General features: G+C 46.6%; 1 protein-coding gene across 3 annotated transcripts; it reads right to left on the bottom strand.

Moving 5' to 3' along the window:
- Positions 1 to 4,019: 4,019 nt before the first annotated feature.
- Positions 4,020 to 19,077, bottom strand: LOC123045652 (galactose mutarotase). 3 transcript variants are annotated; one of them, XM_044468793.1, is made up of 5 exons: positions 18,830 to 19,063; positions 6,421 to 6,470; positions 5,109 to 5,232; positions 4,930 to 5,037; positions 4,020 to 4,835 (listed from the first exon to the last, which is right to left on the bottom strand). In XM_044468793.1, exons 1-5 carry the CDS (start codon positions 19,005 to 19,007, stop codon positions 4,213 to 4,215), a joined length of 1,083 nt encoding a protein of 360 aa, XP_044324728.1. In that variant the 5' UTR covers positions 19,008 to 19,063; the 3' UTR covers positions 4,020 to 4,212. The 3 variants fall into 3 exon arrangements, with proteins under 3 accessions (XP_044324728.1, XP_044324730.1, XP_044324729.1); XM_044468795.1 differs by lacking the exon at positions 18,830 to 19,063 and adding an exon at positions 6,650 to 6,978; XM_044468794.1 differs by lacking the exons at positions 4,020 to 4,835; positions 4,930 to 5,037; positions 5,109 to 5,232; positions 6,421 to 6,470 and adding exons at positions 17,067 to 17,952; positions 18,042 to 18,149; positions 18,221 to 18,344; positions 18,633 to 18,682 and having other exon boundaries at positions 18,830 to 19,077.
- Positions 19,078 to 21,442: the final 2,365 nt, after the last annotated feature.

Below are 21,442 nucleotides of genomic sequence, written 5' to 3'. Positions count from 1 at the left end.
GGTCCTAGGCTAGACCGGACTAGAGACGCGAGCCTAGAACACTAATGAGGTCACGGCATAGCACAACAAGCATCAATGAAGGATAAGTAGCTCTGGACAGCAAGATATAAGTGAAGAGCACAACGGCAGTAAAGGTAATGATGAATAACAACTGCCAAGTAGGATATATAACAACTCTCTCTCCAACTTTCCTCATGAAAAGTTTGCTACAAACTCAAGCTTTCTAATGCAAAAAGAATCACTCAATTCCGAATTGATATGATGAGTCAAAGAATTATAAATCTGGCCTGAAAAACTAGAACAAACTATGTTCACGAACTTCGGAGGGCGAAAAGACCTATTTAGAAGCCGATTTTTAGGGGCCAAATAGTGAACATGCTTCTGCAACTATTTAGATGCGCCTCGTCGCTAGCTTTAATTTGAGTACTCACGGAGCCAAAACGGACGTCGTATGAGGACGATACACCTGTTTACTTAACAGTGCGCAAAACATATTCCAATCCGAAATCAGCTACGAGATTGAGTCTAGATAGATCCGAAATTCGTTTTTTTTCTTCTCTTTTTTTTTGCTCACACTTTTTTTTCTTTTTCTTTCTCTCTTTTTTTCTTTCTTTTTTTTCTCTTTTTTTCTCTCTTTTTTTTCTCCGTATTTTTTCTCTCTCACCCTTTCCAAAATAAACTAGATAAGATGCAGATTGGATCAAGTGAAGATGTGAACGATTTCAACTATGATTATGACAATGAACGATGGGTAGCACATGGTGGAAGTTGATGGATGGGTGGTGGACAGTGGAAGGGATAACGATGCAGCGGCGGCGTGACTAATGTGAACAGAACTCGAAACTCTAAACGAACTAGACACTAAGGCCAGCAACTCGACACGACGATGCAACCGATAATTCAATAATGCAAACAATGAAAAGAAAATTGCATAGGCTCAGACTGGCTTGGACAAAGGATGAATAGATCTAACTTTTTTTTGTGGCCTTTTTCTTGGACAATAGGTAAGAAAATAAATCTAATATAGGGAAAACTGGAAATTCTCACCGAGCAACCTGAAAACTGATACCATACCACTTGATAGAGGCGGAGGTGTCCCGATCTTTCGATGAGATGATAACTATCGATTTGGTGAATATGACTTTGACGATCCGACTACAAACGTGCACGACGTTGCGCCTTAGCATTCGCTAAACCAACTCCGAGAGATTATTGACCACGCCGGAGCACAATCAACCTGACCACGAAGGTCTATTCCTGCAAGCAATCGAAGAACAAGCAAGAATATGATAAAAGCAATCTGAATATTGTGAGTATATATGAAGTATTGATAAAAGTGAGGATCCGTAAGCGGTCTTGGTCTGGTCGTTGGACACAAACGAACTACACGAAGTTGCAATGGCTAACTTCTAACTAAACAGATCCCAAGGAAAAATCTACTAGATGGATCTACTTATATAGGAGCAAGGGGTGGCGGCCAAGGAGGTGGGAGAACGTCCCAAGGCAGCCTAAAACCAACCCTAGGTCGTACAAGGCTTATGGGCCCAAGTAGAGGTGATGCAACACCTTTGGACTTATTGTTTGACTCGGATTCTGCTGCAGCGTCTGATTATTTCGTCGATATCTCAACACTCCGGACGAATTTGAAGGTGAATCCAGATGGGCTAGAAAGAGCACAAATTCTTGATTCCAACAAAAAATGAATCACCCAATTCGGAGTCCGTATGAAAAAGTTGTTGGCGTTTTGAGTCAGGTATGTCTGTGCAGTCCGAATCTGAATCCAGAACGTGAGAGACTTGGACTCTATCTTCTCTTGGCCCAAAAGTGACGTGAGAGAACTTTTTGAACAGCAAGTAAACATCTCTTTCTCCCTTATCTTCATTGTGAATTGTACAAATGTCCCATACACGTGCAATTAGACAAAACACAAAAGTGTGTGAAGTATTTTTCTTCTGGATAACATAAATAGATTATTGAATAGTTTGCACTAGAAATCACCTGACAAATATGCATGTATGCAATATTTTTGGTCGTATCCAAGGTAGTCATGTCCTCATCATAACCCCTCTAGCAAGCATCCGCAACTACGAAAAAAGAATTAAGATAAATCTAACCATAACATGAAACATATGGATCCAAATCAGCCCTTACGGTATAGCGCATAAATTAGGGTTTAAACTTCTGTCACTCTAGCAACACATCATCTAATAACTACTCCACAATGCATTCCGTTCGGCCCAAAGATGGTGAAGTGTCATTTAGTCGACATTCACATAACACCAATAAGGGAATCACAACATACACATCATCAAAATATCGAACGAATACCAAATTCACATGTTTACTTATGACAAGATTTCTTCCATGTCCTCAAGAATAAAAGCAACTACTCACAAATCATATTCATGTTCAATATCATAGGGGTATTGAATATCATCATGGATTTGAACATATAATTTTCCACCAAATAAACAAACTAGCCTCAACTACAAGATGTAATCAACACTACTAGCAACCCACAGGTACCAATCTGAGGTTTTGATACAAAGATTGAATACAAAAGATGAACTAGGGTTTGAAATGAGATGGTGCTGGTGAAGATGTTGATGAAGATTGGTCATACCATGATGAGAAGGTTGTTGGTGATGACGATGGCTTCGATTTCCCCTCCCGGAGGGAAGTATCCCCGGTAGAATCGCTCCGGCGGAGAGCAAAAGTGCTCCTGCCCAGGTTCCGCCTTGAGCGGCGGCGTTCCATCCCGAAAGTCCTCTCCTTAATTTTTCTAGGGAAAATGGGATTATATACCATAAGATGGGCCACGAAGGCTGGCCAGGGGCCCCACAAGCCACTAGGGCCCGCCCGGAGGGTGGGCACGCCCTAGTGCCTTGTGGGCACCTGGGTGGCCTCCTATGGTAATTCTTTTCCCCAATATTTTTATTTATTTGAAAGTAATTCTCCGTGAAATTTCAGCTCATTTGTAGATGTGCAGAATAGGCATCTCTGACGTAGCTTTTTCAGTTCTAGAATTCCAACTGCCGGCAATCTCTCTATTCATGTAACTCTTGCAAATCAAGAGAGAAAAAACCATTAGAATTGCTCCACAAAGTGTTATATTAATTGAAAACATTATAAATAACAGTAGGAAAACATGATGCAAAATGGACGTATTATCAACGTGCCTCTCGTTTTCGATCAACCCCATCCAATCTTTCACCTATCGTGACAAAACCACGACTGCCGGTGTTGTATCAAAGATGACCATCGTTATTGGCGAAGCCAAATAGTGCGCGCGCACACACACAGAGAGAGAGAGAGAAAGATTGAACTCGGTCTTCATAAGTGGAAATTTAATCCTATCGCTTTTCCCTCAAGATTGAGGTCCAGCAGTCAGTGGCGGAGCTAGAGAGGAAGTTAGGGGAGGAAGGTGGTGGGGAGGGCAATTTTTTTTCTCATCTAAGCTCTCTAAAAATAATTTCTTCACACATTTTCCTAAGGCTGGGCCGGCCCAATAAGCACACATAGATCCACCACTGCCAGCAGTGCGCGTCAATATGCTCAAGATCTGAATCTTGCTAACAAAGCTTTGCACATCAGTTATCAAAATTTAAGGTTTATTTCGGGTCGCGCTGAAGCACTTCTTTAATATAATACAGACGCAGATGCTTATATATACGCACATACACTCATCTTTTATAAACGCGCACATACACCCTATCTCTATGAGCACCTCCGAGAGAGTGAGTCGGCAAATCATCTTAAGATTTATGAAGTTGCCACAGACGCCTTCTTAGTCGATGGGGACGTCTCTCCCTACTGAACACACACCGCCGGAATGCGTGGAATAAATGCAGAAAAATGTAAACACCAATGTCAATTCTGGGAGTTAAACTCTTATGGTCAAGGAATACCAGGGTACTTCTAATCATGAAACCACACAACGGTCGCGCTGAAGCTTTAAAGAGCTAACGTTTGCACACATTTTTTTTTGGAAGTCGTGTTGAAGCGCTAAAGGGCTAACGTTTGCATATTTTCGTTTGCACTGCACAAACGCATGATTTTATTTTTCAAGCACCGTAGCCGCTCTGGTCTCACGGCATAACAGCATCCAGTCCCACGAATCGCGCCACCTCCAAATCCAGAATGAACACATCTACAATCCATTAACCAATGGTGGCACTACTACTACCATAGCGCAGCCATAGTCCAGCCTAGCTAGAAGGAGAAAGTGAAGCGCATGTCGTGCTTGTACACCTGGCCGGGCCTCACCGTCACCGACGGGAACTCGGGGTGGTTCACGGCGTCCGGGTACGCCTGCGTCTCAAGGCAAAACCCGCCGTACTGCTCGTACAGCTTGCCGCCCTTCCCCTTCGTGTGGTTAAGAAAGTTGCCGGTGTAGAGCTGCATGGCCGGCTGGTTGGCCCACAGCTCCAGCGCGCGCCCCGACTTGCCGTCCCGCGCCACCGCCACCTTCCGCATGCCCTCCCCGTCGATGACGTAGTTGATGTCGTACCCGTAGACTTTGCCGCCCATGACCTGCCTGATGCGCGCGCCGATTGGCATCGGCGTGCGGAAGTCGTAGCTGGTGCCGGCCACGGGGTCGACGCGGCCGGACGACGGGAGCATCTCCACGTCCAGCGGGGTGTACCTGGACGCGGAGAGCTGGAGCGTGTGGCCCAGGATGTCGCCGCTGCCCTGCCCGCCCAGGTTCAGGTACACGTGCTGCAGGAAGTTCACCGGCGTCGCCTTGTTCAGCGCCGTCGCGTTCGTGCGGATGCTCAGCTCGTACGGGCCCGTCAGCTGGTACGTCGCGTACACGTCCAGGTCTCCGGGGAACCCTGCTCATTTGTCATTTTTAACCACGGCTGTTGATTGCGTTGCGCGACAAAAACTTGTGAAAAAATGGACCACATCACTGCATTTTTTTTGCACCTTGCTCTCCGTCGAAGCTGCGGTAGTACATGGTGATGTATGGGGAGTCGCCGCCGGCGACGTACTCCTTGACCGTCCATATCACCTTGCTGAACCCCCTTTTGCCACCTACAGTTCAAACGCGCAATCAATGGCAGGCACAACAAACCTCTGATCGAAGCAAGCAGACAATATCATACCATGAATTGCGTTCTTTCCGTCATTGATGTACGTATGGTATACTTTGCCGTCGAGGACGAAGCGGCCCCTGGCCATTCTCTGCGCCACCCTCCCATTTAGCGGCCCAAAGTAAGAGGTATCATTCTGAATAACCAGAGGAAACAGCAACTTGAAATTAACGTGGTGTCTCATCATGATGTCAAGTGTCTCATCAGGACAGCAATAAAGTTGAGAGATCAGGCGAATAATCGGACAAATCTTTGCTAGGATAAGATATGATTTCACATGCTTAGCGCGTTGCTTATACTCCTATATACTATGTATGTACGGTGGCCTTTCAGATTTTGATGATAATATGGATCGGAGCAGCACGATGGAGCGATGGGGCCTGGTTGGCGATTGTCGTCATTGTCTACCAGCTCAAAGCTTGACGGCCTGTACACATGACTTTTCTCAAACTTGGTTGGTGTTGAGGTGTCATTTTCAACTAGTCTAGCATGACGGCTCGCAGATAAGCTTCTCTGAAAATCTGATTGATTGGTGGACGACTTAGCTCGTGCATGGAAAATTCTGTTGCCGGGCTGTTCTGATCTTGCCATATATGCTTTGACCACTCAAATCAAACTAATGGGAAGAGACTACAGTAGCAAGGGACGTGTGTGTATCACGGGCGAGGGTGGGGATTAGTAGACAATGAACGGAAGATCTGCAGCGCGTATGGCAGACGAGGGCCATCCCACGGCCAGAATTCTTTTAGAAAACAAAAGCTCTCCCTTCATCATTCCACGACCACAAGTTTTTGTAGTTTCTTTTAGAGAGGTTGTTTCACATGGTGGGCAATTAGTGCACTACTCAAAATCACAAGAAGGATTGGATCCACCTATAGCTGCTTGTCGTTTCATTTATTTATTCATGATCATGTACTCTTGTCTGCTTAATTTTCTCTTCTCTGTACTTTTGATACTTACATGTAAGAGTTTTTCAGAAAATGTGAACATGATGAGCTATTGACTATTGACAAAGTGGTGGTGAATACAGTGTATTCGGAAGAGCATGCCGGTATTGATGCTAGCCTAAAGGTTGAGTGATATTCTCCTCCTGACTCGTACTAACGGACTGTAATCAAGTAACAGGCACGCAAATGAAACCCAGCGATTGCCAGTTGAACAGACAGGAATTCAGTGGAACAGCCCATATATATGCCCTGAACCGAAAAAGAAAGAAGTAAAACAAGGAGTGACGCAACGCAATGTTCTATGACCAATCTACATTTCAGGCGGACGCTCAAGGAATGCAGCAAAGGTGATTTTTAGAAGGGTTCGGTGAACTTACAACATACTCAGCGAGGGTGTCCATGCCCAGCACAACATCAGCCAAATTCCCTGCAAAATAATTTGTTGCGAGGTTAGTGAGTATCACACGCCAAACGAAGGCAAGATCACACATAAGAGGCTATATGATTTTCTTGGTATGGGAACGAGATCTCTTTTCATTTTAGGGTGGAAACAAGATCTTTTTTGTTGTTGTTGTTTTTCGGGTAGAAGGAAGAAGATGAACGTACCTTTGGAATCAGGGACGAGGACGGACATGATGGTGGCGCCCCAGTTGGTCATCTTGACGGAGAAATCCCCTCTCTTGAGCTCGTACACGCCGACCATCTTCCTCGCATCGGCGCCGCCGGCCAGCGCGAGGACCGCGAGGCACAAGAGCGCGGGAAACACCGGAGCCCTCGCCATTGGAGGCCAACACGACGCTCGTAGGGACGAAGGAAGAAGAGGACGGCTGAGAAGATCACTGAACCAGGCTATCTCATCCAGAAAGGGCGGGCAGAGCTGTGATATAGGCCGGCGGACAGTTGCAAGGCTGGGCCTGGGCTGCAAGCTTCCTTTTAGACCAGGGATCTCTTTTTTAGGAGTAAAATACAGTATCTGTTGGAGAAAGGAAGGAAATAAAAAAAAAGGAAAACGAGGTCAAATTTTGGGTTGGCACGCGCTTGCGTACCCACGTGTTGCTTATGGTACCCCCCACGGATCGATATCGACCCACCGGGCGTCTTCTTGTAGGCGTACTGCTGGCCGTCGGTTACTCGGTTGTGGACAGCGTCGGCCGCCCTCGTGCTCGCCGGGTCCCGGCGGTTGGACCAAAGTAACTAGCGGCGTTTGATCGTCTGACCCAGCCAAACAGATCGCTAGGCCCAAAAGCTTGACGAAGCAGGGATGTGCTGTGTTCCATGCGCTACAGCTGCTGAGAAACAGCCGGCGCAGGTCAGCAGTGAGAATGCTGCTGGTGGAAAGAATACAGCTGCTGAGATATGTTTGGTATGCCCTGGATGCTGCAAATGTTCTAATAGTGCTGATTAACATGGGTTAGCTTTTTTTAGGAAATGAATTACGTACTAGCTGTTTTTGACCCAATCTTTGCATAATTGTCATGATTGAGACCCATTTAGCCCATTTTTACCTATTTTATTTACTGTTTAAAAGTGACTTAAGCCCGGTTGTAACGGTTTGGGAGTAGTCCGCACGTGTCATGTTGCAATGGTTTTCGTACGGTTTTTTCTCAATTAACCGGCCAATTCTCAATCAATCAGGCAAAACTTTTGCCTCTCCTTTTTGAGAAAACTGACTTAAGCATGTATTCTTTTACATGGAAAAGGATCCCGATCGATACCGGCTCGCGCCTGCTCGTGGTCCCTGTCACAGCTACCTCAGATCCTTATTCTTTTTTTTCTTTGATTGATGAGAAGAATGACACACACAACAAACAAATCCCCCAACATCGTCTTCCTCACATGCGCTCCTCACGTGGAAGAGAAAAAATCGGCCGTTTTAAATACTGTTGAAAAAAATGTCAAATCAAAATTTTATGGATTTTAAAAAAAGTTTAACCATTTGAGAAAAGTTCACAAAATTTGTAAAGAAATGCAAATTTGAAAAAGTTCAAAAATTGAAAACAGTTTGCAAAAAATCTCGAATTTCACAAAAGTTTGTGAATTTGAAAATAAGATAGTAATGAATTTGAAAAAGTTCACAAAAAAAGGAAAAAAGTTCATAGATTTCTAAAAAATCATGAATCTGAAAAAGTTAATCTATTTTGAAAAGAAAGTTTGCGGATTTTGAAAAAAATCGTAAAAATTAAAAAGAGTTAGTGAATTTGAAAAACTTTCATACATTTGAAAAAAAGTTAACGAGTTGGAAAAAGTTCACAAATTTAAGAAAAGTGTTCATCGGTTTGCAAAAGTGTTAACAAATTTGAAAATTTCATGAATTTAAGAAAAGTTTGTGAATTTAAGAAAGGAAAACAAAATGAAAAAGAAAGAGACAAGTTGCCTAAGAAAAGAAGAATATGAAAACTCGATGGGACCGAAATAATTGCAAATGATTACGGAGAGTTGGCAAGACCGTCTCGGTGGGACCGAGATCCATATCGGTGGATCTGATTTGTTAGGGTTTGGCAGTGGCAGTGTCTTGGTGAACTCGGTGGGTCCAGATTGAAAAGTTTTGGTGGAACCGTGTTGGATATTAGGGTTTTGGACAGATTTGGATAGAGAAAGTGGTTGAGGGTTTTGAAGGAATATCACTAAGAACTTGAGCCACCAGCTCATCATCAAAGCCTCATCCCCTTTTAATAGTACTAGATCATGGATGCTGTGCGTTGCTGCGCCCGTTTGTTTGTATTGAATATTAGTGTTCAACGGAAATATTGAATAATTGCTGGAACACAACGATTGGTGTACTTGACATATCTACCACAACCCGGATAACCATCCCCCAGGTGTAGTCCTAGTTCTTGTTTAGTCCATGCTATCAACACTTGGTTTCATTGTTTTAGGAAATCAAGTGCACACATTCCATGTCTCCTTTTTTCCTCCCAATAATTTTGAATCTTCTCGAATGAGAAGCACATCATTTCTTCCATGTTGTTGTTGCATGTCTTAGAAGCATAAAAATAATATATGTTAAAACATGCACACAAAGTAGACTCGAGTAAGATAAACCACATTTCCGGTGATGAAGACACAAACACATTTGAACTTAAATGCGATGGAGGAAGTTGGAACATGGTATCAAAAGAAAAGGGTAATCAACAACAAAGTTATCTAATCATTATGACCACCTACAGATAAATTGTAGTAACCCTTATTGAAAACACATGTATATTGTAACTTCAGTCCTTCCTCATACTTTAACTCATGTCCATAGTTTGGTTACACTGATTTTTCATAACACAAACCTAAGCAAATAGTGTATTAGTATGCTCTAAGTAATTAGAATTATCAAAAATAATATTTATTAACTTGCCCCAGGTGAGTATAGAAATTTATCTCTTCTCTCCACTTCTTTCAGCACAAAGTGTTTATCATCGTTGGTCCTGTAGGCTGTAGTGGAGACCTCACATCTCACCGTATAAATATGAGATTTTATTTTCAGAGAAATAACAAAGAAACATCTTATGCGGAAACAGAAGATATGTTAATCTGACAATATACCATAACTTGAGTGTTTTTTTACTAACATGGAGTACTTGAATTATAAGCATGTGGATCTCTCTATACTGTTGTGACGCCCCCGATTCAATCGTACACTAATCATGCACGCAAACGTGTACGATCAAGATCAGGGACTCACGGGAAGATATCACAGCACAACTCTAAAAGTAAAAAATAAGTCATACAAGCATCATATTACAAGCCAGGGGCCTCGAGGGCTCGAATACAAGTGCTCGACATAAATGAGTCAGCGGAAGCAACAATATCTGAGTACAGACATATGTTAAACAAGTTGCCATAAGATGGCTAGCACAAACTGGGATACAGATCAAAAGAGGCGCATGCCTCCTGCCTGGGATCCTCCTAGCTACTCCTGGTCGTCGTCAGCAGCCTGCACGTAGTAGTAGGCACCTCCAGTGTAGTAGGAGTCGTCGTCGACGGTGGCGTCTGGATCCTGGGCTCCAAGGTCTGGTTGCGGCATCCGAGAAGAAAAGGAAAGAGGGGGAAAAGAGGGAGCAAAGCAACCATGAGTACTTATCCAAAGTACTCGCAAGCAAGGATCTACACTACATATGCATTTGTATATGTGTTAAGAGGCAATATCGGTGGACTGAACTGCAGAATGCCAGAATAAGAGGGGGGGTAGCTAGTCCTATCGAAGACTACGCTTCTAGCAGCCTCCGTCTTGCAGCATGTAGAAGAGAGTAGATTGAAGCCCTCCAAGTAGCATCACATAGCATAATCCTACCCGGTGATCCTCCCCTCGTCACCCTGTGGAAAAGCGATCACCGGGTTGTCTGTGGAACTTGTCTAGGTGTGTTTTATTAAGTATCCTGTTCTAGTTGTCATAAGGTCAAGGTACAACTCCGGGTCGTCCTTTTACCGAGGGACACGGCTATTCGAATAGATAAACTTCCCTGCAGGGGTGCACCACATAACCCAACACGCTCGATCCCATTTGGCCGCACACACTTTCTTGGGTCATGCCCGGCCTCGGAAGATCAACACGTCGCAGCCCCACCTAGGCACAACAGAGAGGTCAGCATGCCGGTCTAAATCCTATGCGCGCAGGGGTCTGGGCCCATCACCCATTGCACACCTGCATGTTGCGTACGTGGTCGGAAGCAGACCTAGACCCCTTAATACAAGAGCATGCTTACGGTCCAATCCGGCGCGCGCCGCTCAGTCGCTGACGTCACGAAGGCTTCGGCTGATACCACGACGTCGAGTGCCCATAACTGTTCCCGCGTAGTTGGTTAGTGCGTATAGGCCAGTGACCAGACTCAGATCAAATACCAAGATCTCGTTAAGCGTGTTATTATGAAGAAACCGCGAATGCCGACCAGGGCCAGGCCCACCTCTCGCCTAGGTGGTCTCAACCTGCCTTGTCGCTCCGCCACAAAGATCCACACAGAGGGCTGTCGGGACAAATGTCCTTTCAACCCCCAATCCGTGAATCACTCGTGGGTACTCAACGAGCCGACCCGACTTTAGTCACCATCTGTATAGTATGTATATATGTATAGTATATACCTGTGATCACCTCCCGAGTGATCACGACCCGATAGTATAGCAAGGCAGACTGACAAGAATGTAGGGCCAATGATGATAAACTAGCATCCTATACTAAGCATTTAGGATTGCGGGTGAGGTATCAACGACTGTAGCAACAATGACAGGCTATGCAACAGAATAGGAGTAACCGAACAGTAACATGCTACACTACTCCAATGCAAGCAATAAAGAGAAGAATAGGCGATATCTGGTGATCGGGGGGGGGGGCTTGCCTGGTTGCTCTGGCAAGAAGGAGGGGTCGTCAACTCCGTAGTCAAACTGGGCAGCAGCAGCGTCGGTCTCGTAGTCTACCGGAGAGAAGGGGGGAACAAATAGTAAATACAATGCAAACATAAGCATGATGATGCATGACATGACAATGAACGGTGCTAGGCGTGCCCTAACGCGGTAGTAGGTGATACCGGCGAAGGGGGGAAACATCCGGGAAAGTATCCCCGGTGTTTCGCGTTTTCGGTTAGATGAACCGGAGGGGAAAGTTGCGTGTTCGCTATGCTAGTGTGGCGGACAAACGGGTTGTATATCCGGATTCGTCTCATTGTTATGAGCAACTTTCATATAGAAAACATTTTCATCTGAGCTACGATTTATTTTATATGATTTTCTAAAGTTTTAATCATTTTCTGATTTTAATTATTTATTTAAATCCAACATTATCCAGAACAGTGAACGATGACGCAAGCATGACATCAGAGTGATGTCAGCAGGTCAACTGGTCAGTTGACCAGTCAAACCAGACAGGTGGGTCTAGTGGGACCCACATGTCATTGTCAGGGGCACTAACAGTGGGGTTTATACTAACTAAATGGGTTAATTAGCAGGTGGGGCCCAGTAGTCAGTGAGAGATTTAAGGTTTTAATTAATTAGCAAATTATCTATTTTATTTTTATTCGTTATGGCGTGGGGCCCACATGTCATAGACACAGGGGAGCCATGTCGGCGCTGATCGAGTCAATGGTTCAACGGGACCCACCCGTCAGCAACACAAGGGGGCCCACACATTAGGCCAGCTCAGCGACGACCGACGACTCGTCGGAATCACGCCGGCGAGGCAAAACGCGGTGGCGCGGCTCGGGAGGTGGCCGGAAATCCACCGTGGTGGTCCGTTCGCCATGTTTTTGGTCGCGTTCGAAAGCTGGAGCCGGGCCACATCAAGGGGGGGGGGGGGTGATGGTGGCGACGCCTGAGACGCACCGGAGCGGCGTCAGCGGGCAGAGAGGCGGACGCCAGAGTTCGGCCGCGAGAGGGAACGACGATGCGGCGCGGCAGTAAGCTCTCTATAAGGCAAGGAGGCCTCTACGTGTGCGTACGAGCACAACGGGCACGAGCCCAGGACCAAAAGGTCACCGGACGATTGCCGGCGACGAGCGCGTGTGACGACGCGTACGGGAGCTCGAGGGAAACAGAGCTACGGCGAGCTAGCGGGCAAATGGAGAGGCTGGGGAGGATCTACAGGGCGCGACGAGTGCAACCGGCACTGGCCCGTGACCATTTAGTCACCGGAGACTCGTCGGCGACGAGCTCCGCGGTGCTGAGTTCGGGTGCTACGACGACAGCTAGCTAGGGCGTGACAGAGAGAGGAGGCAGCGGGGGCTCACAGAGCGGCACACATGGTGGCCCTTGGGGGTTTAGTAGCAGCAGGGGGGTCACCGAGGTTGGTGAAGAGCGGCGGCGAAGCTTGTTGGAGCAGAGGAGGAAGACGGCGACATCGTGGGCGTTGCGATGGTTCCGGTCTCCAACGGGGTGCACCAGTCGAAGTAGCGAACGACAGCGGAGACGACGGACACGTTGGCGAGGCGAGGCGGTGGCTGAGCCGCGCGATTTGCGGCGGCGAGTCCATGGTGGCGCTTGGATGCGGTGGGGAAGGAGGAGTGGCGAGGTGGATCTGAGGGGAGAGGAGGCGCAGAGACCGAGAGGGCAGCGGGGGCGAGTGGGAGAAGGAACCGAGGAGGCGGGGGCATGGCGGCCTTATCCCCTCCTAGTGGGGACGGCGAGGTGGTGCGGCGGGGACGCGCCCCTGTTCCGACCCTGGTCGGGGGAACAGGGAAGGGGGACGCCAGGGGGGCGGCTAGGCCAGGTGGGCCGGCCTGGTGCGAGCTGGGCCGCCTGGTCCAGTGGGGGGGGGGTTCTTTTCTCCTTTGGTTTTATTTTCACTTTTTATTTATTTATTTTCTTTTCTGTTTTATTTCATTTTAAAATATTTAGGCACTTTCTATAAAATAGTTTTCTCCACAATAATTACCAGTGCAATATGCACCCACCGAACATTTTTGTTTCAAGGTTTGAAAACTTTTGTTGTTTGCTATATTTTGAATTAATTTTTGAATCGGTTTTGAACTAACAAAAGATTAGCAACAATAATCAGAGATGACATGGCATCATTAGGAGAGATTTACTATAGCCTAATTATCCGGGCGTTACAACTGTGGATCTCTATATTTCTCCTCTTATCTTATAACATATATAAATTATATGTATGCAGAATTGAGTACTTTAAAATTAAGGTAAAAATAGTAAAGTACCTCGTTAGTAATTCTCATAAGATTTTGATGTGATGCTCCCTAGGTGTGGGCACTGTGACAAGACCGAACACGAAAAATCAATATGCAACAAGGGTTCACACCTTTAAGGATAGTGATTCTGCTTACCTGTGTACCTAGGAACTGCCCATCTCTTTCAGCCATGTGGTGGTCGATCCATGTTCATAGAAACCTTTGTAAGAAGGCCAAATCTTCGGCCATGCGATGATACAGTTTTTAAAAGTCATATACGAATAAGAAACCTTGATATCAGAATGAGACAACCCAGGAAAAAAAGTGTATGAAGATGAAGGGAACTATTAATCAGCAAAACCCAAAAAATTCATGCCTCAAATAAGCTTCGAAGATCCTCTCATTCTCCTGTAAACCAAGTTTCAGTGTCATCCTTTGCTACCACATCCTCACTGATCACCACTCAGAACCGCAAGTACCTCACCTGAATAAATCCATTGCTAGAGAATTGATAACAAAAGGATCAATACCAAGTTTAATGAGCCATTCGCACAAACACAAACTTGCAGTAAAATAATGGGAAGATCATTCCTGAATATGAGGAATTAACACAAACATATAACACAATGCGATGGAGATGATCAAACAATGGGGAGACAACCTCAACTTATAGATTGCCTGCTGCAAACAAAATATATAATCAGCAACTTGTCCATAGCAATCAATCAAACTTACAAAGTGGTTACGCAGAATTTTCAACACAAATCTAATTAGGAGCCCTGTTTACAAACATCCATAAACACCGACTACCATCAATAGCAAGATCTGAGCAAAAAAGAACTACTTGTAAGCTGCTTCGACAACACTATGTATCTGTCGTCTTTTCTTTCCCGTTCTTGTTACCGGTTGTTTGCAGCGGTTAAGTGGTTGTAACGAGGGCCTTGTGTAATCCCTGGCCGGTTGATGGCTTTGTTAATTTAAAGTCGGGCTTTTCTTGAGCCTTCTTGTAAAAAAGATGCATATTGGGGAAGGAGAGTGGGAGCTTCTAGTGTTGTTAGTAGCATATGGAGAGAAACAAAGGCATTGATCAATTTTTGACTAAAGGATTCTCGCGACAGTTGGAGCTCAGGATTCGACCTTGGTTGCTGATGCAACTTGTAGTACGAATTGCAGGAAAAAATCAACCTTCATCTATCTCTAAATAAGTGACAACCGAGGGATGTGATTGTTGGGGGGCACGCGCTGTCAGCGGGCGTGATTGTCCACGAAGGCGGCGATGGCGTTCAAGGAATCCCCCATCAACCATTTATAAACAGAGCGAGCAACTAATGCCATGTTTGTTTCATAAGTCTTAGGACGTTTTTAAGTCTCAACTTATAAGTCAGAAGTCCCTACCTGTTTGTTTACAGAGACTTATAAGTCCCGAGTCCCTACTTTTTTTGTTTACAGGGACTTATAAGTCCATGTTGCACCACTGCAACGAGGCTCGGGAGAGGGCCTGTCCGGCGATTGGAAGCACCGCTGCAACGAACCGAGGCAGAACGAACCGAGGCGAGGCGGCGACGGGGCGGCGAACCGAGGCAGAACGAACCGAGGCGGGGCGGCGACGGTGCGACGACGGGGCGAGAGGCGGGGCAGCGGCGGCGATTGGACCGAGAGGCAGGCGACGTGCGGGGAATGAGCCTGGAGCGACGCGGGGTAGCTCCGGCCCGGGATAAGCCCCAATAAGCTTCTCCCTGAGAGTCTTATTTGATAAGTCCCAAATCACCACAATAAATCCCAATAAGTCCTTTGTGTTTAGTTTAGGTGGGACTTATAGGGACTTTTTTAAGTCCCTAAACCAATAAGTCCCTGGAAACAAACACCCTCTAAGGCGTTGAGGAGGAGCTACTTGAACTGGAGTCATCACCCAAGATGCTCGTAGCTTCTTCGTTGCCGCTTCTACAACCTGGTCAGAGCTTCACGACCTAGCGTGTGGCCATCGGATAATAAACTCTCACTCTCCCGTGATACCGTGATAGGCAATCTGTTTGCTGGAGCACGAAGGGTGAGGGAGAGCACTAGGAGACGAAGCTATATGCGAGCGCAGTAACTGAAGAGGCTGTAGGTTGGGGAAAACGCACACCTCCATTAATCGTCGCCCGTGAGTGGCGCACATCGCTCGCAGTGAATGCTCCCTGGAATTGAAAATTCATTGTCTTCTTGAATGCTTCAACTATAGCGAGTCAGTTTCACCCCTCCGCTTCACCGACCAGTGAGCTGAAGCTTCGCCTCTACCTGCATCGACGTGCGCATCGGGAGGGTCGAACTAGCACGGCAGGATAGTCTTGGTCCGCGACCAGTAACCGTGCGAACCGCGTAGCCAACACTCGCCACTCACCAGCAACCGTGCAACTCACTTTTTTTCCTCGAGAGAAGCGACCGACTGTCTCTACTCCTCTCGACGGAGCAAGTCCTCTTCCGCTCCAAACGATCTACACCACATAACGCTACAAGGGAGGAGAGAGCTCCTCTCGACGATTTTTTTCTCGCCGTTCAAAAGTTGTGATGGACGGCAAAGCGATTACGACAAACTAAAGCCCATTAGGCCCAGTTAACAGGAGATCGTGGATTTTTTACGGGAGAAGCGACCCAGCCCATGCAGCCCAATTTGCACAACAGAGGAAGGCCGGACGGGATTAGAGGGAAATCCAACCGCCAGAAACGCCCAAAACTTGACATCTGATGGCCAAACATGATAATGGTTTGAGAGGGCTCTGATAGTGCTCAGCTATAATGTCTTTAAATTGGCTTTCCTATAGACTCAATGTGATCTTGGATCACTTAATCAAAAATGAAGAGTCTTGAGTTTTTGCCAATCCATATCTTTAGCATTTTGAGGAGTCCATATCTCTAATCCTTGCGATGCCAATCATTGAACTTCCTGAAATCTTTCACTTGAATAGATATTAGTTCAATGAAATATATGTTGTTATTAATTACCAAAACCACCTAAGGATTAGTTGCACTTTCAAGTTCCTAGCTCGTCACCGCAGAAAAGGTCTATGCGGAGGGACGAATAGGAGGGTTATGAGACAGAGGATAGAGAAGAAGAAATATGGTGTGTGTGCCATGACGGCATCCGTGTTGTAGGATGTGGGAGAAGGGGCCGAGATGAACGGTAGCGGCGATGATGCCACTACAGCAAGACACGGGGAAGAGATCGAGAAGAACCACGCCGGCGATGGCGTCAGTGTAACAGGATGCGGGGTAAAAAGCCTAGAGGAATGATTAAGGAGTGTTTTAAATTAGACCAAGCATATGCATATGTACACTCACGAGGATAATGTAGATCTACTCGTCTACGATCACTAACAAAAACGTGCAAAATGTAAGTCGTGTGGAACTGCGAGATGAAGCTACTGGGCAACCAAACACACCCCTACTGTTGCACGCTAAATCGCGGGCGTGCTAAAGGACTAATGTTCGCACAATTTTTATTTCTTTTTTCTTATTGAGCGGATCTTTTGCACTGCACAAACGCATGATTTTATTTTCCAAGCACCGTAGCCGTTCTGGGCTCACCGCATAACAGCATCCAGTCCCACGAATCGCGCCACCTCCAAATCCAGAGTGAACACATCTACGGCCCATTAACCAATGGTGGTACTACTACTACTGGCGTAGCGCAGCCATAGTCCAGCCTTAGCTAGAAGGAGAACTTGTAGAGCATGTCGTGCTTGTACACCTGGCCGGGCCTGACTGTCACCGACGGGAACTCGGGGTGATTGACGGCGTCCGGGTACGCCTGCGTCTCAAGGCAAAACCCGTCGTGCTGCTCGTACAGCTTGCCGCCCTTCCCCTTGGTGTGGTTCAGGAAGTTGCCGGTGTAGAGCTGCATGGCCGGCTGGTTGGTCCATAGCTCCAGCGCGCGCCCGGACTTGCCGTCCCGCGCCACCGCCACCTTCCGCATTCCCTCCCCATCGATCACGTAGTTGATGTCGTACCCGTAGACTTTGCCGCCCTTGACCTTCCGGATGCGCGCGCCGATCGGCGTCGGCGTGCGGAAGTCGTAGTTCGTGCCGGCCACCGGGTCGACGCGGCCCGACGACGGGAGCAGCTCCTCGTCCATCGGGGTGTACCGGGATGCGGAGAGCTGGAGCGTGTGGCCCAGGATGTCGCCGCTGCCCTCCCCGCCCAGGTTCAGGTACACGTGCTGCAGGAAGTTCACCGGCGTCGCCTTGTTCAGCGCCGTCGCGTTCGTGCGGATGCTCAGCTCGTACGGGCCCGTCAGCTGGTACGTCGCGTACACGTCCAGGTCTCCGGGCAATCCTGATTAATAATTGGTTGCAATCATGATTTGCCAAACGACATGACGGTTTTTTGAATGGTAAAGAATTTGGCCGTATCGTTTTTCCTACCTTGCTCCCCGTCGAAGCTCCGGTAGTACAGCGTGATATACGGGGAGTCGCCGCCGGCGACGTACTCCTTCACCGTCCAGATGACTTTGCTGAATCCCCTGTGGCCACCTATAACAACGGGAAATTAATTACCGCGTGTTATCGCGTGTAGCTCTTTGACAGAATCGAACAATGCATACCATGGATGGAGTTCCTGCCGTCGTTGATGTACGTATGGTATACTTTGCCGTCGAGGACAAAGCGGCCCCTGGCCATTCTCTGCGCCACCCTCCCATTTAGCGGCCCAAAGGCAGAGTTATCACTCTGAATGACCAGAGGAAACAGCAACTTAAATTAACGTGGTGTCCCATCATGGTGTCAAAAAAAAAAAACGCGGTGTCTCATCAGGACAGCAATGAAGTTGAGAGATCAGGCGAATAATCGGGCCTATCTTTGCTAGGAAAAGAAATGATTTCATATTGTGAATCGAAAAAAGAAAGAAACAAAACGAGCAGCGGCGCAATGTTCATTCTATGAGCAATCTACATTTCAGACGGACGCTGAAGGAACAATGCAGAAAAGATAATTTTGAGAAGGTTTCAGTCAACTCACAACATACTCAGCGAGGGTGTCTTTGCCCAGCACAACATCGGCCAAATTCCCTGCAAAATAATTTGTGCGAGGTAAGTGAGTCTCACACGCCACAGGAACGCAAGATCACACATAAGAGGCGATACGATTTTATTGGCATGAGAAACAAGATCTTTTGTCCTTGTTTTTTGGGGGTAGAGAGAAGAAGATGAAGATACCTTTGGAATCAGGGACGAGGACCGACATGATGGTGGCGCCCCAGTTGGTCATCTTGACGGAGAAATCCCCTCTCTTGAGCTCGTACACGCCGACCATCTTCCTCCTCGCATCGGCGCCGCCGGCCAGCACGAGGACCGCGAGGCACAAGAGCGCGGGAAACACCGGAGACCTCGCCATTGGAGGCCAACACGACGCTCGTAGGCACGAAGAGAAGATCACTGAACCAGGCTATCTCATCCAGAAGGGGTGGGCAGAGCTGTGATATATAGGCGGACAGTTGCGAGGCTGGGCCTGGGCTGCAAGTTTCTTTTAGAGTAGGATCTCTTTTTTTAGTAGTATATAAAATACAGTATCTTTTTAAATAGTATCTAAAATACAGTATCTCTTTTTTAAATAGTATCTAAATACAGTATCTAAAATCCCCTAAAAAAATCTAAAATACAGTATCTGCTTGAGAAAGATAATCAAAAAGAAACGCAGTCAAAATTTTGGGTTGTCAGGCATTTGCGTCCCCACGTGTTGCTTATGGTGCCCACTGGGCGTACTGCTGGGCGTCAGTTACTCAGAGCATCTCCAGCCATTCGGCCCCTCAGGGATTTGAAATAGCGTCGTCTGAGGGCGAACCGGCGATATATTTGACGTGGGGCCGGTAGGTTTCCAGTCGCCGCCCCAAGGTCGCCCTAGACACCGTTTTTTAAAACCATACTTTCCCAAAATTCGGCCAAACACGACATAGAATTGGGCGAAATTTAGGTTTTCATTGATTTTTGTACATATTTAAAACACAATTTAAAAAAAAACAAAGACTACGCCGCCCCCACCGCCCGTCGCGCCGCCTTGGGCCTACACGCCGAAGATCTTGCAGAAGGCGTTGTAGTCGCCGCCGTCGTCGTCCTCCTCCTCCTCCTTCTTCATGCCACCGCCGTCCTTGCTACTTCCCTGTCCTGGGTCGCCTTGGCGGACGGGTTTGGTTGGCGCCGGTGTCTCATCGTCACTGTCCTCGAGGACGATGACACCACCCTCATCGCGGTCGCGGCGTGATACGTCTCCATCTTATCTATAAATTTTCATTGTTTTATGCCAATATTCAAGAACTTTCACATATTTTTGGCAACTTTTTATATTATTTTTGGGACTAACATATTGATCCAGTGCCCAGTGCCAGTTTCTGTTTGTTGCATGTTTTTTGTGTTACAGAATATCCATATCAAACGGAGTCCAAACACAATAAAAACTTACGGAGATTTTTTTGGAATATATGTGATTTTCGGGACAAGAATCAACGTGAGACGATGTCCACAAACCTTTGAGGCGCCCCCCTACTCAGGGAGCGGCCAAGGGCTTGTGGCCACCTCTTAAGGCGGTTTTTGCCCTTCTTCGGCCGCAAGAAAGATATTATCCAGATAAAAATCATGTTAAAATTTCAGTCCAATCGAAGTTACGGATCTCGTGGATTTAAGAAACAATGAAAGGCTAGAAAACAGGAACGTAGAAATAGAAGGAAACACACACACACACACACACACACACACACACACAGAGAGAGAGAGAGAGAGAGAGAGAGAGAGATCCAAACACGGAGGGGCTCCCGCCCCTCCGCCGCCATGGAGGCCAAGGACCAGAGGGGAAACGATCCTCCCATCTAGGGAGGAGACCAAGGAAGAAGAAGAAGGAGGGGGCTCTTTCCCCGTCTCTCCCGGTGGCGCCAGAACGCCGCTGGGGCCATCATCGTGACGGCGATCTACACCAACAACTTCGCTGCCATCATCACCAACTCTCTCCCCCTCTATGCAGCGGTGTAACACCTCTTCTCCCCATTGTAATCTCTACTTAAACATGGTGTTCAATGCTAAATATTATTTTCCAATGATGTATGGCTATCCTATGATGTTTGAGTAGATCCGTTTTGTCCTATGGGTTGATTGATGATCATGATTGGTTTGAGTTGTATGTTTTATTATTGGTGTTGTCCTATGGTGCTCTTCATGTCGCGCAAGCCTGAGGGATGCCCGTTGTAGGTTTTGCAATATGTTCATGATTTGTTTATGGTGGGTGGCGTGAGTGACAAAAGCACAAACCCGAGTAAGTAGGTTGTTTGCGTATGGGAGTAAAGAGGACTTGATACCTTACAATGCTATGGTTGGGTTTTACCTTAATGATTTTTAGTAGTTGCGGATGCTTGCTAGAGTTTCAATCATAAGTGCATATGATCCAAGTAGAGAAAGTATGTTAGCTTATGCGTCTCCCTCATATAAAATTGCAATAATGATTACAAGTCTAGTTTTCGATTGCCTAGGGACAAATAACTTTCTTGTGACAAAAAGCTCTCTACTAAAACTAACTTAGTTATTTCTTTATCTAAACAGCCCCTATCTCTTATTTACGTGTTCTTTATTAGCTTGCAAACCTATCTCTTTACACCTACAAAGCACTTCTAGTTTCATACTTGTTCTAGGTAAAGCGAACGTTAAGTGTGCATAGAGTTATATCGTTGGTCGATAGAACTTGAGGAAATATTTGTTCTACACTTAGCTCCGCATTAGGTTCGACACTCTTACTTATCAAAAAAGGCTACAATTGATCCCCTATACTTATGGGTTATCACGGTGTCG

The sequence above is a fragment of the Triticum aestivum genome, chromosome 2B, assembly GCF_018294505.1.
Source record: "Triticum aestivum cultivar Chinese Spring chromosome 2B, IWGSC CS RefSeq v2.1, whole genome shotgun sequence".
Lineage (NCBI taxonomy): Eukaryota > Viridiplantae > Streptophyta > Magnoliopsida > Poales > Poaceae > Triticum > Triticum aestivum.
This window is presented reverse-complemented; position numbering and strand designations above follow the sequence as displayed.

Excerpts from the sequence above, each read along its gene's own strand:
- LOC123045652 (XM_044468794.1), bottom strand. The coding sequence starts at position 19,007 with ATGGCGAGGTCTCCGGTGTTTCCCGCGCTCTTGTGCCTCGCGGTCCTC. Across the intron at positions 18,683-18,829 it reads CCTCGTCCCTGATTCCAAAG|GGAATTTGGCCGATGTTGTG; the intron begins GTATCTTCATCT and ends ATTATTTTGCAG. Across the intron at positions 18,345-18,632 it reads ACACCCTCGCTGAGTATGTT|AGTGATAACTCTGCCTTTGG; the intron begins GTGAGTTGACTG and ends CTGGTCATTCAG.